This window comes from Zonotrichia albicollis, chromosome 6 (assembly GCF_047830755.1).
Source record: "Zonotrichia albicollis isolate bZonAlb1 chromosome 6, bZonAlb1.hap1, whole genome shotgun sequence".
Taxonomy (NCBI): domain Eukaryota; kingdom Metazoa; phylum Chordata; class Aves; order Passeriformes; family Passerellidae; genus Zonotrichia; species Zonotrichia albicollis.
This window is the reverse complement of record NC_133824.1, coordinates 30,635,656-30,656,820: the sequence shown is the minus strand read 5'-3', so window position 1 is coordinate 30,656,820 and position 21,165 is coordinate 30,635,656. Positions and strand designations below refer to the sequence as shown.

Here is a 21,165-nt window from a genome sequence, read left to right as displayed (position 1 = left end):
TAAGAGATTAAACTATGTCTTACCATAAATTGTCCAGCAAATATATGAGAGTGGGATTTATAACTTCAGGCACCTACTGCTTGGGTGTTAACTCTAAGCTAGTTCATAGAGAAGACTGACTTAAACTACTCACTTCTGAATGGCTCAAGTTGGCCCAAAGGATCTCTATTGTCAGTGTCATGCAGTGAATGGATTTGTCACACATTCACTGCGTACCTCTTAACACGTGTTAGGAGCCTCTTACATGACACTGAAAGACTGATGCCCAAAACAGCCCCTCGAGGGCTAAACTAGGTTGCAGAAAAGTACAAGACTAAAAACTGAATCTTCTGTCAAAGCCAATATTTCTTGCATTTTTCATGATCAAGACCCCAGATTAAATTCTCAACACTTGCTACCTGGGGTTTTATCTGTTAGTGTCCAGACTACTGTAAGAAGAGGGCAGAAGAACTTTTAATCCTGCTCATCCTTTGATGTCTCCTCTAAGTTCTTCAGGATCACATTCTATTCTTTTACTCCTTGTATTCCCCTCCCCCACAAAAAGAGCCAGGACGTCAAAAAGGGAGAGGATGTTTGTATTATACTGTGAAGAACTTTGGCATCAACTAGTAACTTTGAAGAATAATCCTGAAGATAAAAGGTACAGATGAAGGGCTAGAAACAGTCCAGCAGTCACATGGCATTAAAAGAATGGTTTACAAAGAAATGGATCTCTAGGGAGTAATTGGAAGTTAAAAAAATATTTCTACATGCAGCCCAGGGAAATGCAGAATTTTATCAGGACTGGCACAGTCCCCAGCAAAGAAATGAGCAAATGTGGAAGAAAAAGAGCTCTCATAGTGTCCATTCAACTGTGACTAGGCTAAGTGTGGTGAGAAGTGTTTCCACTTAATCTGCACTGACCCCTAACCACCTAATGCCGAGGACATTCCTGCTTATTGAACGGAATTAAGTCAACAGAAATCATGTCAAGGAGGAGACAAACCGGTATCATGAGACCCAGTCATGACAATTAACAAAGAGACATAAAAAAGCAATTGTTAAGCACATGTGCATAAGCTGAAAATCAGAATAGAGTCAGAATAAAGATTCCATGCATCAGACTTCTATTGATTTCTGAAGGAACACTGCAAGGTAGGCTATGACTAAACCAAAATATGTGAATTGAGAAGGAGGGTGTAAAGATACAATGAAAGAAGAGTGAGAGGAGCTGTTTGAAGTTCAAAAAGAATTACTAATTTTCCAATTTTATTTGTACATAAAAGCATGTATTTAATTAGATATGCAAATGAAACAATGTAAGACATGCAAATAATATACCTATCAAACAAGAGGACAGATCACGATTTTTAAATCCCAACCCAATGCTTTGCAAAGTAAGAATGGATTTTTTTTCTTTAATGACAGAAATTATCTTAGCACCATGGCCTGCTACTTCAGCTGTTCTCCAGAAGTGGACATGTTTACATGAATTATAATTAAGAAACTGGAGGAATATTTTGCACAGTCCAGCACAACTAATGAAAAAAACACCATGGATAAATTACAGACCATGGCACATTTGTCTAAAGTGCCACAGATTTAACTGAAAGAGAGAGCTAGAAAAAGATACTTGAAAGGCAACAAATAACTAAAAACACCAGAAAGCAATGACCATAGGGCAAAAAGAGATATGAGGATGAGGATGAACTATTAGTTGGCAGTTTTGTATCGTCACAATAGACACTTTCAGGAGTAGAGAGCAGAAATCAGTGCACCCCAAGTATTTAGGCAGCTCCACATGGTCATGGTGTGCCACAGCCCAGAGGGAAAAAGATGAGTTGAGCAGAGTGTAACAAAGGGAAGTGCCAGGGTACACAAGCTGCCCGAGGCCATGCTGCTGTGGCCTTGGACACAAGTGCACTGAATGCAGAGGAGCAGGCCCATGCACAGCTTCAGAAATCAATGGCAAAAGGTGGCAACTACAGGAAAACCAAGTTACAGGTAACATCAGACTCAGCAGGGCAGGCAAAGCTGAGGACAAGGACATGCTGTGGCAGGCAGACACGAGTTCCAGTCCAAGGAAATCAAAAAATTAAGAAGGTAAAGGAAAAGAAAGACGAAAATATCAAGGAAGGACATCAGAGACCAAGAAGGCTCTCCCCAACAGCAACAGGACAACAAGTACAGAAATGGGTTAGATGGCCATTGTCAATGAGAGGCCTGGCAGGCTGTAGGGTAGTACATATGAGGTTGGTGAAACCTCTTTTGGAAAGAAAAACTGTGAACTAGCAGGGACCTGGAGAAAAAAAGGTAAGACTTGGAGTAGTCATCAGGAAATCAATCTGTGCAGACAGGGCTGGGATGTTAATGTGAGTCTCAGCACCAATATAAACAGTCTTCTTAAAAGTGAGACAGTTTAATAAGCATGGAGTCCTGATGGTATACTGAACATTAAAAAGAGGGATGGTTTCATTGTCCACTGCTTCAGAGAGCCAAGCCTGAGGAAAGTGAGTCTGGGCAGTCTCCTAAGATCTGTACAGCTCTTTTATGGAAAATATTAGGACAAAGCTCATTTGCACCATTCACAGCATTTACCATCTGAAAGATGACTCTCCGTTATGAATGTCTTCACTCACAGCCAGTAAAATGAAAGAGGTGCAGAATCTTTTTTCAAATTGCAATTGGAATTACTGCTGTGAGCAATGATCTTTGTGTAACAGAATTCAAGTGGGTGGGACAGCCCTGGAATTCAGAACTTCCTGAAAGATCTAAAAGTCAGGGATAACTTAGACTACCTTATTGTTTTTTGGCAAACTATTTTCTTATTTTTAAAGACACTTCTGTAATTTGTGCCAAGACCTGAACTTTATTTTTTGATCCAAAAAAATCACCCTTGTGTTGAAAAAATAAGACAGCTTTTGCTCATGGCCTAAAACAAAATAACCAAGATGCATGGATTGTACCACTCTGGTTTTGGTAGGAAACTGACTCTGCAAACAGAAAAGCAATCACCTGGAATTCAGTTTTATCATTTATTTTCCCCTAGTAAAGAAATGTAGAAGACAGTGAGGATGATAAGTCCGGTATTTCCACTGCTCTCAGAACATATAAAACAGAAGACAGACCGTTGTGTTGTAAATAATGACTAGGACTGAAAGCATCTTTTACATTTCATTTTATTTTATTTTTGGCTTCCAAGAGAGTAAAGTGTGGTTTAGGGAGTGAAATGTGATTTAGAGACTAAATCTTTGGGCTACAATATCACGCTTCTGACTGGAATGCAGCTAAGCAGGGATATTTCCTATAAAGGCTTTTACTTTATTTCTGACACAAAGTCCTTGAATATAACGAGCTCCTCCTTTCCTTTAAAGGAGCCCTTCAGAATCAGTCCCAAAACAAAAACAGTGAAGTTGAGAATGTCTATCCTGCCAAGGAAGAGGGCCTCAGATTACAGTCCCTCATTACCGCAAGGGTGAGCCTCAGGGTTTGACACCTTTATGAATTACTCAAGAGGGTGGCACAGCCAACAATATTGTGGCTATTCTGATACTTTTAACACCGATGAACTGCTTTGAAAATATCCTCCAGTCCTTACATTCAGATGGTTTCATGGAAGGGAATGAGTAGTAGAAAATCCAAATGGCTGATAGGTCCATAGACAACACGAACACTGATCTGATCCATTTTAAGACAAGGAGGTCTCTGTCCTTCATTGCTTTTAAAGATGTTTCAGTTACCTCAAGCTTCATAATGGAGATGAGAATGTCACAAAAAACCCACCACCTCAGTGAGAAATCAGTGCAAGAATATCAAAACAAGAGAAACCAGAATGGGTGTCTGCAAAAAACAAAGATTCTTGGAAAAATTTCTGACTTCCTTTCAGACCATGGGTAATTTGATTAAACACTAATGAAAAAAGTAGTGCCTGAAAGAAAATGACTGGGGACAGTCCTGAGCTATTTAATTTATAGGCAGTAAGGAAACATAATTGGATGCATTTCTGGATATATCTAGAAAGCGTTTATTTGCATGAGAAACAAGAACATAAAACCCACTAGATACAAACAAAACACATAAATATTGAATTCTCTGGATATCTCATATCAAGCTCTTGGGTTTGTGCAAGAGAAAATAAAACTGTATTCTATTAGAGTGAATCCATGAAACACTGTGCCTGCTGGAGGCCAGACCACTTTCACCACCACTTACCTTGTGATGTACTAAGTTCTTTTGGGTTCACAAGAAGAGCACTTACTCTCTGGAGGTGATAGGAGAGGAACAGTAGGAGATCATCAGCTCCTTTCAGCTTTAGCCAGGCTTTTATCAGAGGATTATGAAGGATATAACATATTCCAGTAGAGTGTCCCTAAAGATCAATGTGTGACTGCTGCTGGCCTAGGGCTGCCAGTTTCTTAACTGGCAAAGGGTTAGTCCAGAGCTGTCCATGCAAGGGAGAAAAATTAGATTTCTATTCTTCAGTCCTCAAATGAACAACATAAGAACAGCAGACAACCTTCGTTCTTTGCTCCCAGGACGCCAGCCAGCACAATGAGGAAAACAACATGAGGTCAAGAGTTTGTACAGTTTTCTTCTCTGTTCATCCTCATTAAAAGCCTGAATCACAAGTCCTAAAGTTAATCTGCCCCCAATGCAGTATATTAACATGGAGTCCTTAATAAAAGACTGAAGTTCTTTACTCACAGCACCACATAGTTTATAACAGTTAACACAGATGCTGCTTGAAAGGCTCTTTATTGCCCACAATTCCTACCTTTCCAGTGCACACTCTTCTGATATCCAGAAAGGCACTACCAGACCAAGGATGAGTTTCTTGATTTATACCCACCAAATGCAGCACACCTGTCAGTTTCTGTACATTTAGACTATGTGTAGAGTACTCACACCCAGCATATAATTTTACCTTTTCAGTCCTAAACAGCCTGAAATTTAGCTGCAATTGGCAGATCATAATCCATAGGAAAAGACCAAACACATGTTTGAGTAGTCCTGGTTTTTTTCTATGTATGTTTATCAAGTGTTCTCATTGCCCACTTGGTACTCAACTAGATATCATCCCAACAGAGGAGAGAGTGTTCAACAGAACTTCTTTCAGATCTCTCACAGAGTCACACATTTCAAAACATCCTTTCTGTACCAGCTTCTCCTGAAAAGCCTCAACATCTCCAGGTCAGGAAGTTGCAAATGACACTGTAAATACCAGAAGTGTCCCAAGAACTTCCAAGAATCCCTGTTGCCACAATAGCCAGTTATCTGGTATCGCAATAAAAGCTATTGCTTCTTTGCAAGCAGAGTACAAACCTCACTTTATTTACAGTAACAAGAAGGTGTGACACAGCACAACATATGCACTCTAAGGGAACTGCACAGTCAAGAGTAAGCAGTATATTCTTTTGGAAGCACATGTTGATGCCTCTCAATACAAGAAAGACATTGAGGTGCTGAAGCATGTCCAGAGAAGGGCAACGGAGCTGGTGAAGGCTCTGGAACAAAAGCCTTACAAGGAGAGGCTGAGGGAGCTGGGGTTTTAGCCTGGAGGAGGCTGAGGGGAGACCTTATCTCTGTGTACAACTACATGAAAAGAGATTCTAGTCAGGTGGGGTTGGCCTCTTCTGACAGATAACAAGTAACAGGACAAGAAAATGTGCCCTCAAGTTGTGCCAGGGGAAGTTTAGACTGGACATCAGGAAAAGTTTCTTTGCTGAAAGGGTGGAACAGGTTGTGCAGGAAAGTGGTGGAATCACTGTCCCTGAAAATGTTCAAAAGATGTGTAGATTTGGTACGCATGGACATGGTTTAGTGGTGGACTTAGCAGGGCTGGATTAACAACTGGATTCAAATATATTTTCCAACCTAAATAATTCTGTGATTCTATTTGCATTGCCCTCTGTTGCAAATAAGTGGTTTGTGCTGTTTAAAGAATCAGAGTTAAATCTTCTGGCAAAAAGCAAGTTTTCATATTAATTTGTAACTTTTAACAGAGTTCAGTGACAAGCTTCACTCTATTACTTACCAAATGAATGAAACAACAAAAAAAAAAAAAAAGGAAAATCAAATCAAACTTATAAACACGAAAGATAAGGGTAGAGAAGAGTTTAGCAGCACTTAATCATTAACTGATTTAACAATTATAAAGTAATCAATTCAATAGGGTTTACAATAATTGTAACAGTGACTTAATTATAGGTTTACATTAACAGCATTCATACATAATCAAGGCACGCACATGGACACAGGTTAAGAAATGTATACATCTATATCTACATGTGTTCCTCCATAAAGGAAGTAATTCCATCTTGTGTTAGAAGAAACTGCTGCATACCCTGCCCTATGTCATAACCACATCTGAAAAATCCAAGCTAGAATCTGTTACCTTATCCTCCTATATTTCAATTTTTGGATGTCTGGGTAGAAGTAGTTTTTGTTGGGACACTGAATATCTACTTCACTGTCTTCTACACTCAGAGCGTTCTGAGAGAAGACTACCTTTTGAAGTTACTCTCAGGGATGGTGGGAAGCCAGCTTCATTCCCAGGACACTACAAAGACAGGCCTCATTGGTACAACCTTGTGAAGGAGCAGGCTGAAGCATGCAGGGCACAGGGAGGCCTGCACCTGGCTTTGAAGGCAGTCATGGACACCGCTGTGTCTGCACACCAACATGTTGAGGGCACACAGTGCAGTGCCCAGGCTTGTGTGTCTGAAGAGAGTGCCATCACTGTGCCAGTGAAGGTGGACAAACACCTTCCCCTCCTATTAGCTCCCCAGCCTTGCAGCTCTTGAGTCAGACACCTTTCAGACATCTCTCTTACAGCCTCAACTAGAAATTGTTGCCAGCTTCCAAGGTAGGGGCCACAGCTTTGCCAGCAAGTACTCCAGCAGCATGTGGAGTCTGCCAGTGCCAGCTGAGACTCCCAAATGTGCTTCCTAGTACCTGAGCCTTTCAATGCCAGCTGGACTCCAGAAGAGGAAAGCAGTCAAACAAACACTCAGAGGTGGAATGTGAAACTGAGCACAAGTTTAAGCAGTTTATTAAACAGCTTGTTAGCCAAGATTTCAAATGCCTTCTCTGCATCATGGCATCTTCGGCTCCTATAAGGAACTCCTGGCTCCAAAGCACACATAGCCAGAGTAATGTGTGCTCTATTTTGCATATGCCTATTCTTTCTCTTTGTGCATCTGGTTATCTGGGCTTTGAAAGTAAAAGCATAGAGTGATGAGGTGATTGTTTTGCATGTTTTTAAAGTTCATGCCAGGTGCAAGTAAGGAAATGAGATAAATAAGCTGTGTACTTCTTACAAGACGTAAAGATGCCAGTGCATCCTTCACTGAGATCAGCATGCCAGGTACTGCTATCCACTGTGTCTAAGGGTTACCAAGACACATGCAAAAGAGCAAGACAAACATCAGGGATAATAAAGTGCAGGGAATTGGGAACGGCTTTGCACAGCACACAAAATAGCCAGAAAGGTTCCAAAACCCATAAAACTGAATTTGACTTTGGAAAACTGGTAACAGAACACAGCTCTGTCAAAATGACAAGGCAGAGTGAGAAAGAGAACTGGTTAGTGTATTCTAGCATTCACAAAATTTCTTCAAATAGCATAAGCATTAGGTTGCACGTAGAAAACAAACACCAGCAATTACAGGCATCTCCTTCCTTCTCTTTCCTCTTAAGGTGAAACCATACTCTGAAAATTGACTCAGTGTCACAAATGACAGAGCTGGCATGAAGAATATCAACTAGGTCACCAGAGAAAAAAAAGAAGGCATTTTGCATCTATGCATCAGTGCTGTGCCTTCTCAGGAGCAGATAAGGATACTTTATGGAAGAAAAATAAAAATGCGCACTTTTTAAGGAAAACACTTTTGTCCCTCTACCAATGGAAAAGCCAAAGCTGTTAGAAAACTTAATCAGTAACCCAACATTCAATGTGAAAGAGTAATTTTTTTTTTTCAAAGCAAATTTCCACTGAAATGGAGTTATAGAGTCTTCTTAATTATATTTTACCATAAAACGGAAAAAAAAAATCTGTAATTCTATGCACTGGATCTAATTGAAGGAACTAGAACATACACTGTTTTATATCTCACCACATCTGAATAAGGGTGATAAAATAGGTAAATTAGGACAAGGATTACAGCACCCTGTAGCCTCAGGAATCTTCCTGAAACCATAGGGAAAACTTGTGGCTGAAAACTAGCCCTAGAAAATCTGACTCTCATTACCATATTGTAAGAAAGGTAGGCAAAGAGAGCTGAAAGATTGCATTGCCTAACTTAGATAAACATTAAAAGAAAAAAAATTGATTTAATTTGTACATTTACTTTTAGTAGTATGTTAGGTTGACTGAAAGAATGACAAATGTCTCCAGTGCTGCCAGTGCTTATAATTCTACTCTGAATTCAGTTCTCTACAGCATTTTTCTTAAACATGCAGTTTCTGGAGCCATGTAATGACATGAAAATTACAGCAACAAAAATGACTTAATAGTTACCCAGGATAGCAAACACAAACTGGAAAGACTCAGAAACCAGATGGCTCATAAATATGTTTAATTTGATGATTTTTAACCCTATCTGTGAAACCTGAGCTTGGAGAATTTAAAACCCAGGAAAATGGTGCTTGTTGTACTTTTTTCCTTTGCAAATCTCAGAAACACTGTGCAAAGGTACTTCAGCCAGCTCTATTTCTTACCCCTTTGTGCATTTGTGTCACAAAGAATGAAAAGACACACTGAAGAATAATCTTATATGTAGCTGATGTTTCTTTAAAAGCTCATTGGAGCACTGCAGAGTATGAAATATTTTGTGCACAAAATTTAAGCCTGGATTCAAAACTTTTTTTACTGTCTTTTTTTACTTTAAGATGACAAAGGTAAATCTCCACTCTTCACCTTCAGAACAGATTCAGTCCTATCCATAAATGTTTAAGAACACCTCCTCTTAACAGCAGTCTGTAAATGGTAGGGGTCAAAGTTGAAAACAGACTATTTTGCCTGAAGGGCTAAAGGGGAAGCTTGAACTCCATACAACATCATGGTGTCTCTCTTATTCCTCGGCATCATAGCATCAGTGATAGGATTCAGATTATCAGCCCAAATTTGTCCTCTAAAACTGTTACAAGTTCTGTTAACTATGTGCAAAAACACTAACAGGTTCCAAAAATAAACTGCCAAAACCAGAACTAAATGACAGCTAAATCAAATATTTTTTAGTTAGTACAATGGGATTGTAGGTGTTTTCACAGTAGTATAAATTCATAAGGCAGTTGCCAACTCACTGACTCCAAGCTGACAAGGCTGGCATTGAGCACTTCCTCCCTTGCAGAGATTGGAAAGCAGGCATTGGAAGCTAGATTAGGGTGTATTCACATAGTCTGAAATCAGGTGTCTAATCCTACAGGCTGGTTTCACAAGATACTTGTTTCAGTGACTGTTGGGAGAGATTTAGAAAAAACCCAGCAGACTAAGCGTTTCCCAGAACAATTCCTTCTGTCCCAGCTGGCTGTCCTTTTGACCCCACTCTGAGACTGATCCCCTTCTTGTCCTTGTGCAGCAATCGCCATATCCTCAGTTGTACTGAACACAAGCTGAAAAGGGTCACATCATAACTGAAACATTAAAATGATGTACAAACCAAGAAAGCTGGCTTTTATTCTAGATCATCCCTGCAGTATGACTGACAGCTGAGATGAGACCATGCTACTACTTGGGGCTTGCCTAGAGAGGTTGAGAGGGGCATGCAAGCTGGAGACACAAGCTAAACATCGCCCAGATGTTGACCTCCATGTTCACTCTGTCTCAAGAGCCCTAAGAAACCAGCAGAAGAATCAGCACTTCTGTCTCTGAAATTCTGCCCTTACTTGTGTACTGGTTTTGGCTGGGGCAGAGTTCGTTTTCTTCACAGCAGCTGGTACAGGGCTGTATTTTGGATAGGTGCTGAATACAGGGTTGATAATATAGAGATGGTTTTGGTTTTTGCTGAGCAGGACTTACAGAATAGAAGCCTTTTCTGCTTTCCATGCTGCCAGAGAGGTGAGGGGACTGGGGCTGCATGGGAGATTGAAAGGAGACACAGCCAGGACAGGTGACCCCAGCTGACCAAAGGGATATTCCAGACCATATAGCATCATGCTCAGCATATAAAGAGGGAGGAAGAAAAAGTAAGTGGAAGATGTTTGGAGTGATGATGTTTTCCTTCCTAAGTAAACCTTGCATATTATGGGGCCCTGCTCTCCTGGAGATGGATCACCTGTCTGCCTACAGGAAGCAGTGCACAAATTCTTTGTTTTGTTTTGTTTGTGTGCACAGCTTTTGTTTTCCTGTCAATCTGTCTTTATCCCACCCATGAGTTTACTGACTTTCACCCTTCTGATTCTCCCCCCACTCTGACTGGTGGGGAAGTGAGGGAATGGCTGCATGGGACTTTTTTGCTGTGTGGGAATAAACGACAACAACTTGATATAAGTTTCCTTTCACCTTTCTCAGTGGAAGAATAATTAACTGCGATGCTGCTTCTCATCAATCCTTTTTTTAACAGCCACAAAGCAATTCCTACCAATAATAAAATAACTCCTCCAGCTTACTGTACATATTTCTTAGTACAAAAATGACTGTTATTTCTTCTGAAATTTAATTGAAAAATAACTTTTGGCTAGATTTACCAAAGCTGATAATCCGTGCACCCACATGCAGCACAAATCCCTCAAAAATGGTAATCTCTATATAAAATAGGTAATTAAAATATTGTCACACAAAATCACAAGCAAGCCCCAAGTAGTGTACAGTTTTGGATAACTGTATCCACTGAGGGAAGACAACATGTTTAAAGCAATGAGGTTTTCCATTTATTTTTCCTTCCATTAATTTTCACACATACATACATATGTGTGTGTGTGCATATATATATACATACACACACACACACACATTTGTATATATGCATGCAGGAAGGCACATAAGAGAGGAAAAAGTCTGTGGGAATCAAAATATGAAGTAAAAACCTATGTCCTGACCAAAATTTTGTAAATGAAAATGAAAATAACTTTTGGAAGGGAAGCTAAATGCTTGAGTCTCATCAGACTAACCTAAGACAGCCCTAAATGAGGTGAAAAGAGCTAGATTTGCATCTATCTTCCAGTTTTAGGTCCCTCTGAATAGCTGGAACACAAGCACTTTTAACGCTGCTAAATAAACCCCAGCTTGGTTTATTCACCTTTTTTTTCTTATAATTAATTCACAAGTTTATTTTTGCAAATTTCACTAACTTTTGTCTCTAGGTCTGCAACAGACTGACAAACACAATGTCAAATTCTGGGAAAGTTCAAACTCTTCTAAGAACTTGATAGACCTTGAAAGGCCAGGAGGTATGTGGGACTTCAGGAAAGCTGAAAAATATTAGTGATAGTGGTGACTATGCTATCAGGGCTTAAAAGATTCATAAAGTCCAGTGTCCCACTAAGCTCTAGGCTGACCTGTTTGCCTGCATGGGGTTAAAGAAAGCTTCCTTCAGAGGTTTTAAATACTATTTGGGTTCCTGCCGTGACTATAAACACAGAAAACACTCCTGTTGTGAACTACATACTTTAAAAGTGTTACTCATGTGAAGAGATCTGAACTCACAGTACACATCGAAATGCCACAGAGAAAACTCTGAAACCATGCTAAAAACCATGGAAATTTTAAGCAGTCGTGCTTTTCTGTGATTCTGTTTGCTGAAGTCAAAGTAATAAATAGGTCTTTAATCACTCAGAGCTTGGTAGGAAAAAAATATAAACAGAAAACACTTGGAAAATCTAAACTGCAGTTAAATATAACAACAGAAACAGAAAATTTAAAAAAATATCAAGACATCCAAGTTATTAAAAGTGCCTAAGCATAATCATCCATGCCCCTTATATTGTTAAGAATATTAGTCAAGGCACATGGGTCTGCAAAACCGCCAAATTAGTTATTGAGAGAAGAAAAGCCATTTTTCAGTTCTGTTCCAGAGTGAATTCAGCTTTGCCTGAGGTTTCTTGAGTTCAGGCTGACAGCTGCTAACCCTCCTTTTGGTAATCCAAAACCACACTGGCTGGGCTCCTCATCTCCATTGGAACAGAATTCCTCCATCCTGCTTCACCACCCAGCCTTGGCCACCTCCCATCCTCTCTGTGCATCCCCACAGTTTCCTCCTGCCTCCCTAAGGCCAGGAGAGCAGAGCAGATACAGTAAGGCAGAGCTACGAGGGAAAGTGCAAGGGCTGAGGTCACCCTCAGCATACAGAAAAGGGGCTTGGTCCCAGCTGCAGAGCCACTCAAAACAGCCCTGCACCACTGCAGGGAAGCAGGTGCTTCCCACAGCACCTCTGATATGACAATTGTGATTCCAGCAAACTGTGACGCTGAACCAGTATCCTGTCTGGTTCCATTCTCATTGAAGTTCCAATGTGATGGTCAGTTCTGCTTCAAGGCAGGAAAATCTTGCCATTTGGGTTTTCTACTGGCTCCTGAATAACACAAAAACTCTTCACCAGAACAATATAGGAATAGATTCTTCTCACCTCCTGCACGTAATTCTGTGCAACAGAACACCATCACATCCTTCCGTGTCACTTCCTACTGTCACATTCAGTTACTTTATAACTCCTCTATTTTTAATATATAAATATGTATTACCACAAACATAGACACAGAGGAGAGGTGTGGATGCTCTAACTCCAGAAAGTTTGGCTGTTTATGCCCTCAAACACATGCTGTGCTACAAACTGGGAAAAAAAAACCTAACTGAGCAATTGAAATACATGAATAAATGCATCATTCTTGGCTGATAAGCCAAGTCTTATGGGATTTCAGATACCAATTAGCTGAAAATCTGTGATGCTGTATTAAAAGACAGAGTTCTCCCATTAGACAGGGCAAAAGTTCATCTGAATTGCAAGGATAAATCTGTGCTTTTTGAAAAGACTTCAGCATTTAATTCTATAATTCTATATTATAATTCCATATTTCACTCTCATTCTTGACTAACTCAGATGAGGCTGCTGTACAATAGATTTTTTAATTCAATCAGTGCCAATGCCAGGAATGTTTATACCTTCACAGAGAATAGAATAGTTCAGTTGGAAGGGATCTGCAACAATCATACAGTCAAAATAATTAAAATAAACATAAAGCCAACTGGAAATCTTAAGAAGTTTTACACCAACAAGTGGAGAATTGTGTAAAGTTTCATGTTTTTACAGCCAGCTTTGTGTTAAAGAAAACATATAGAAGACCAATCTGAAATTCTCCTAAAAAGGTAACACTTGGCCCATGACTGTACATCTCACTGAAATTCTGAGCTCTTTATTTACTCAGTATATATGGCAGAGTTGCTTTTTCTAGGTGAAAAAGACTGAATGTCATCTCTGATTCCTTTTATGTCATTTCCCTCTGTTTCCATTTCTCCTTACGGGTCCAGCTGTGTTGGTATGACACAACTGGGAGAAAGCACAACATGGAGGCGCAGCACCTTGAGGAAAGTTTTTGGGAAGAGCACACCTGAGGGAAGCAGAATGCTTCAGTGATACCCTGCCACTTGTCTGGGAGCTGTAATCCTCTAAGCACTGCAGAGGTCCGGAGAGGTCCTGACATGGCATTTGCTGAATTGTAAACGTTCTACACCTTGACTTCCCTCTTGCACATGCAGCACAAAGAGGCAGGAACCTGACATTCCCCAGGCAAAAGCCCTCCATAACCTAGTGGTGCTGAACGAGTCACAATTGGAAACAAAAGCTCTACCTGTTCCTCCTGCCCACCAGTGTGACCTGTCACAACTGACCTAAGGGACCCGCTGTCCCTACGCACCCAGAGCATATCTGTCAGCTACAAGTCACCTCTCACCAAACACCACAATTCACCCCTTTTCCAAGCTGGCCTGCTCTCCCTACCTGCCATGGAGTTCACCTTTGTGCATGCTGTTAGCAGCTTACATCAAAGCACTGGGTTTGTTACATGCCAGTAGAGGAGAGATGCAGAGGAGCAATTATAATGGAACGGGAGGAAGAGGAATTGTAAGAGGAAGGACTGATGCTGAGAGGCAGGAAAAGACTATAAGCCTGATCCAATTAATTAACATAATTATTGTCATTATTTTCCTCCTCTGATTTAAGGATTCAATACAGGAATCATGCTTACTCGTAGGAGTCTCAGATAAAAGTCTCCAGATACAGAAGACAAGATGTTGCATGGCTGTAACTGTATTCCCATAGATATCCATCATGTTGTGTTAACTATGAACTCTGTGGGTTCCTTCCTCTCCATTTATTTCTGGATAGGCAGGCTCACCTGCCTCTCCTCTCAGCTGCTGCTCTCTGTTTCTTGTTTTACTAAAGGTTTGCAAAAACCTTTTATTTCTGAGTAATTTGATCCAATACCAAGCTACAAACAGTCTGCACGTAGAGTAATGAGCATCAGCCTAAGGACAATGACCTGCATGACAAATCTAAGTACAAACAGTAATGTGGTATTATAAGATAACTGGGAAGTTTTAATACAGGATTTTCCAAGTCATTGGCAAGCCACAAGAAATTTTAAAAAATCAAAACAAACAAAAACCTGTCACAGGTTACCCTAAAAGTCTTCTGAATCAAAAGTTTTATAAAATTACAAAGACCAACCTATTTCAGGGAGTGCTGGACTAGAACAGTTAATGTAAAAACTAAACATGTTTTAGGCTTTTAAATAAATATTTCAGATTTTTGAATGCAAGGTTTTTCTGAGCAAAAGTTTGAAATTAAAAAAATTTAAACATGTAGATTTGTTTGAATGTCTCAGTATGAACTAACTGGTACACATACAAAGCAAATGACCAAATGTAGCAGCTCAAAGCCTAGAGCGCTTTATGAATCACCTTAGTGTCAAACATCAGCAATATTCATAAAATTAATTCAATGTAAAAATTTCTCTCTGCTCTTGTCACAGATATCACTGATGCACTTCTACACACCAGCACAGCCAACATGAGCTCCTTCATATATACTAGTAGGCTGAAGACAGGGACCCTCCTGTGGATCTGTTTGGGACACCAGGGAATAGAAGATGTTTTTGAAACTTCACTGGAGTGAGACATCCTTTTCTCTAACTTTAATCTTATGGACTAATTAAAATTTATGCAGCTATGGAGCATGGATAGAAAGATGGATTTATTCTATGGCTGCTCATAAGACATTGACTTCAGCTCTAAAGTAACACTACACATGACTCACTACCTGTTGTCATCTTATTGCAAAAGTCCCATATCTTCTGGGTCATTTCTCATGGCCAGCTCCTCACAGCACTGACTCCTTCTTCACAGCACAGCCAACAAACTCCAGCCCCTTTCACAGCACAACAAACAAACTCCATCTCCTCTCACCCAGCTAACCCACCCTTTTGCAGCACTCATCTTCTTATTGGACACAGCTGTGGCCTATTAAGGGCAGGCCTGTTCCTAATCTTTGGTGATTAGTACAGCTGCAGCTCCTCAGGTGTGAGACTACCTTCTGCACTATCTTTATTTTCTTACATTCTATCCTTACACAACGATCTGATTTTTACCTCTTCCAACTTAGTCTTCCCTCCTGATGCAGTTTAGAAATCACTGGTGTTTCCCTGCATGTGCTCCCTTACTGTGGGATTCCCATAAATTTATCATATCCTTTTTCACTGTATTTCAAAGAGTCCACAGCTTTGTAATGTTTGTAACTTAAAAAGAACTGTCTTGTTTTCCTTTCAAGGCATCCATCCCATATTTGACTTTCTGTGACAGCCATAGTGCCTTGAATTGGATATTCAGACTAGGCACAGTATATGGAGACATGCTGTCATTTGCACAATAAAGGACTCCTAAGACAAATTTCAAGGATCATTCGATGTTTTTCTGGTTGGAACCATTTAAGTGAAATCACTATTGTACCTGTGTGCTACTTTAACTGAGCAGAGATAGGCACAAGAAGAAGAAAATAAGAAAAAAGTTCTTCATTGAAGAGACAAAAGAGAACACAGGGCCTCATCCCTTCCATGCTTGGCATGCTCTCCTCCAACAAAGGGATACACAAAGCACTAAAGGTTTGTCTAAGTGAAATAGATGCACTGGTTTATCGTAAGCTGGTTTACAACAAAATAAAATACTCCTGTATCTTCCTGCACAATGTGGACTGACTAAACTTAAGCCATTTTATACTCCTTTTACAAAACAGACAAATTCAGTCCTGAGAGGCATATAAATCCAGGGAGAGAAACTAATTTTTTGGGGCTTCTGAAAACTGTTAGTTAGACAAATGCAAGCACCCAGGAATGGGGTGTTCATCATTGCCGTGCTGATATACCATTCCACAAACAAAAGAAAAGCTGTCTTACTCCTAAATCTGCCATCAACCTTCCTATGCTTCTCCACCTCAGAAAGGATTCAACAAAACCCAAAACCATAACTATTCACTGGGCTGAAATTAAACCCAAGTTACCCTATGCTGTGATGGTGGCACTGCAAGTGTTGGAAGGGACTGCAGAGAAATCCTGACAAAGTGCCTCTACCAATATTATCTCATGGACTGTGGTTATACTCAATAGCTACACTCTGAGCAATGGCATAAACATGACCACACATTTGGAAAGGTGTTTGAGGTTTGCTCAGGATATGTGCTGTGCTGTAATTTTGCAGATAGTTGGCTCTCCACAATCAAAGGCAAGACTATGACATCTAGCCAAGCACAGCCTGGTCTCTCACAGAACAGAAAAGGACTGACCTACCCACCCCTTACCAAGCTCAAGTAATCAAAAGAATATAATCCAATACGAAGGTTCAAAGTAATACTGGTGCTTAAAATAAAAAGGAAATTTTCCCAGACATTCATCTGGTGGTTTTTTTCACCTTCTTCCCAACCACCTCCTGAGACCTGAGGCTAGTGTGCAACCTCAGCCTCAAAAAGACTGTGAAGTTGCTTTGACACAGAACAATGTATACCTGTGGATTAAGTATTTTCCTGTTTTTGTTACCTTTGGTTTGGTGCTTCTTTTTCTGAGGGTTTTTTCCTGCTATTGTTCTCTACAACCTTCTGAATTTTCTCATAGTGTCTTAATTTTTGCACCAAGAGGAACTTGCAACATCCTCCAGTGTTTCCATGTGCCAAAAATTGTTGGTGGATACGAACTCTGAAATCATCCTTTTATGATAGAGCTCATAAGAAATATGTATGCCAGCCAGGAAAATAAAAGAGTGAAAAGAAGACCTGCAATATCCTTCATCACTTAGATCTCGGACTTTCCAAATAAATAAGGAAATGTAAAGCCACTCCAAGAACATGCCTCAGTAAAAATTGTACAGTGGAAATAGAAGTGGTTTTTAAACTAATAGACTATAGAGTCTGAGAGCTGACCACAATAGCCCCCATAGTGAGGCAAGCAACCTCCATGTGAAGATTATGACAGCAGCTACATAGTTAAATGCTCATGCATTGAAAACTCCTCCAGAGATTGAGATTATTTTTGGCAGAAGTTTGGACAGAGATTGTAAAATGTACATTTATTTTCATTTAGCTCTTTGCTTACTCTCTCTGTAACACACCCTTTTTAAAATCTCTTTCCTAATACAGACATGCTTCATATCACAGACTTGGATATACAGCAAATATAGTTATTATTCCTTACATTAACATTTCTTGTATGTTGAAAGCCATTCCACCAAAAACACTGGAAAGATACTCAGCAATTCTTGATGAGACCACATGCCATGAAAGCTGAGGTAGGGACATACAGTTCTGCTTGCATGAGGTACACTTGTCCTGGGACCCTTCGACAGTAAAACAACCTCCTTCCTCCCAACAGAAATAAAAGGCCAGAAAAAGCCTGAACTCAAAAACTCTGTGCTATGTCTTGGCGTGCAATTGTAAATAGAAATAAATTATAAAACCTGCTTAGAAACTGACGTCGCTGTGTGTCTGCATATAAAAGTAAATATATACAAGTTCATCATTTAGCCAGAGAGAGGAAATGCACTGCTCTAGCTAGAGCTAGCTGCAGCGCCCAACAACCTGTTTGCCTTTCTTCCTTTCGTGCCTGGAAGTTACACCAGTTACATTTCTCTGTTACATTGAGAAATACAAAGTGTCTCCTGGTCCTGTCTAAGGGTCACGCTGTAGTCACTGTACCTACACTGTATCTACTGTAACTGCAGCTCTCTGAGAAGTTCAGCGTGTCCTGATAGAGGCATTTCTTTCCTAATATTTATAACAAATTTGCTTGCTACTGTACACATCAAGTATATGTGTCCCACTCCTACTTTTTTCTCTTGTCATTGGTTGCATGCATGATGCCACCTCCCAGCTTCTCTACTATTCCTGCAGCTTCCCTCCTAATATCCCTCTTCTTCTCTCCTACTGTCACTTCTTTTCTTTTGTTGTACTTCAGAACCAAAGCTGACAGTGACAAACAGAGCAGCACAAAGATTCCATTCAAAACTTAGCCTGAGAACCACTTTATAAGTGGGAGCTCATAAGTCCCCCTTTCATAGTCCCAGTACTTACTCCTCTCTTTATCCATGTCCCTCATCTCTCTGCTTAGACAAAGCATCCTCTCCAAACTGCACCTTTTCCTGTAAGCAACCTCCACTGCTCCTGGAACATTACTCTTATCCCCCTCTCCAAAACAGCCCCTAAGAAAACAATCCCACAGCCAGAGAAGCAAAATGGTCCTAGGATATAGCTGTTAGTTTCATGCCAAACCCTTGTACTGTGACTGCCTGCATCCAGCCTCAGAGCCTCGAGAGCAGCAGCTCTTCTAAAACTACAGATTGCCTATTCGTTTCAGTGAACAAAATTTACTTACAATCAAGATTTATTTTCCTCCATGTCACATGCTTCACATATGTTTCATGTCAGCTCTTTCAAACCCCAACCCTCCTTTTTTCCCTATTGTTCTGAAAATAATGATTTTCTGGTTTTAAAGGTAAAAGGGAAGGGGCACTGAAATAAGTCTAAGCCTCTGGGTAGAAGAAGGGCTTTGCAAAATAAGGAGATGAGAGGAATGAAAAATAAGTTCCTTACCCACTGCAGTGACCCACAGCAGCAGCTGTGGTAGCCGGTTCATGGCTCTGCGGGGCGCGGGCTGGTCCCACCCGCGTGCGCGGCTGTGGAGCTGTGGAGGGGACGTGCCAGGCTCTTCCTGCGGGCTCCGCTGGAGCTCTGAGACCGGGCTCGGGCTCCTGCTGCCTTGGAGGAAAATTCCCACCTCCTGCTCGGGAAGGCTCGTATGGGTCCTAGAGCCACCCTCCCTTCCTTGCCTCCTCCTCCTCCCGTTTTGCATACCGCTCCTGCACGATCAGCAAATTCACAAGGCAGTTGCTTCAGACACGAACACATCCATCTATAAATTCTGAGGCACTAGTATTCATCAGGACAAGATGAATTCGTAATCTAACTGGGTCGTTCCCCTCTCTCCGTCTTCCCTTGCAGCTGGCCCAATGACACACACGAGACTCATGCACCCCCTCGGACTAAGCTCAGCTCATATTTAAGATGATAGAGAGGATTCCCACGGCCTGGAAGTGTGTTCACCGGCTGCCCTGAAAGAGAAATTGGACCTATATACACAGCCTAGATTCCCACCTTTCTCTTCCCCTCGGGTCGCTTATAACCACTTAGTTCCCGAGCAAGACAGCCTCTGTTGGAGACACACAGTGAGGACCCGCAGCACAGCCAAGTGTGGGCTCTCCCCTGCCAGCTTGGGCATCTGCTCTTTAAACACTTCACTCCAAACTCCGTTTTCTTCATGACCATCAGCATTTCAACTGCACTAGTTCACTCCACCTTCAATCTCTTTGCAGGTGTGTCTTTCCTTCATGGGGAGTTTATTCTAAAATTGATGTTCTTTTTATAATCAGAATGCATTCTTTATGACTAATTCTCCAGGTGGATACTTTTACTCTGAATTAGGGGTGCTTTAGTCCAAATTAGCATAATTCATTGTGGTTGTTGTGAATTTAACAGGTAGTACCTGGGTCTTGAGTAAAATACCATTCAAAATGTAGAAACTGGAGAGATTTGGAGCTGACCTGAATTAAAGCCCTTATATGTCTGGTGGGGCTGGCACTTACAAAGCAGAAGCCTGCATTCCATGTTTAATTCTGGTTCACAGAATAGACTAAAAATTTAATTAATTTACTTAACCTTCTCTGGGTCTTCCTACCAATATCTATGCAGCACTGAAGGGTAGATTTTATTTTTGTATCTTAATAATTTATCTGGATCTAGAAAATTGCTTTTTGTTCAGCAACATATTGCTACTTTCAGCAGATTTAGAGAAGCATATTTTTAACACAACCTGGATGATTTGGAAGCAAATATCATTCTGAGGCTTTCATCTATGGCCACATCAATTACAGAAGTATGGTAGCAAGAGGACAGACATTATAAGTTGCTTACTAGTTAAATTTCTATAAAATGTCTCCTAAGCAAAGTAACAGATCAAGACCAGAAATAACAAATTTAAAAAAAAAAAAAAAGGAAAAAAAGAGAGAGAGAGAGAAAGCTGCCAGCTTTCCATCTCTTCATAAATAAATATCTTGGCTGAAGCTCTGGGATTACAAAGCAGGTAATTTTTTACTCCCAATTGGTAAAAAGTAGGGGCACTTCAGGAAATTTCCATACTTACCTAAACCCTCCCATGAACAGAAATGTAAACAGTCTGCATCTTCAAGGAACTCATAGCAGCAGCAGACACTGTTTCTGTTAATATTGCTTTAAGGAAATTTGTATTTTCTGTTGGGAATTTAGCTGCTAGAGACTGGAAAATTACAAAGCTGTGGCTAATTCCAACTCCTGCACCTGCAAGATAGTGTGTCCTTGGGCCTAGCTGTAGTATGATAACAAATAGTGAAAGAGACATGAGAAAAGAGAGATGTAACCCCCAAGGAACGGGGAAGAGCTGATGTTGTGGTGTGGCCAATGGACAGTGTAAATTACAGAATATTCATGAGCTTATTACTTGTATAAGTGTCTGATGCTCTCTTCAATAAAGGGAACTTGCTTATCACTCATATTGAGTGTCCGAGTCTCCCCTCACAGACAAATGGCTCATCCCCGACAAAGGCCTCATTCTGCGACAATTTTCCATGGTTATGGAACTGGTTTTCATTTAGTTTGGCAAAGACAGATGAATTCTGAGGCTCAT

The 21,165-nt window shown here is 40.5% G+C and overlaps 1 protein-coding gene across 4 annotated transcripts in view; it reads right to left on the bottom strand.

The window, feature by feature from the left end:
• LTK (leukocyte receptor tyrosine kinase) overlaps positions 1–19,563 on the bottom strand; it is a 95,493-nt gene extending 75,930 nt beyond the window's left edge. For 2 of the 4 annotated variants that reach the window (XM_074543019.1, XM_074543020.1), the window contains exon 1: positions 19,041–19,563. In XM_074543019.1, coding sequence (XP_074399120.1) covers positions 19,041–19,299 — 259 coding nt within the window. In that variant the 5' untranslated portion in view covers positions 19,300–19,563. The remainder of the gene's footprint in view (positions 1–19,040) is intronic. The other 2 variants (XM_026794276.2, XM_074543022.1) reach the window with 2 other exon arrangements.
• Positions 19,564–21,165: the final 1,602 nt, after the last annotated feature.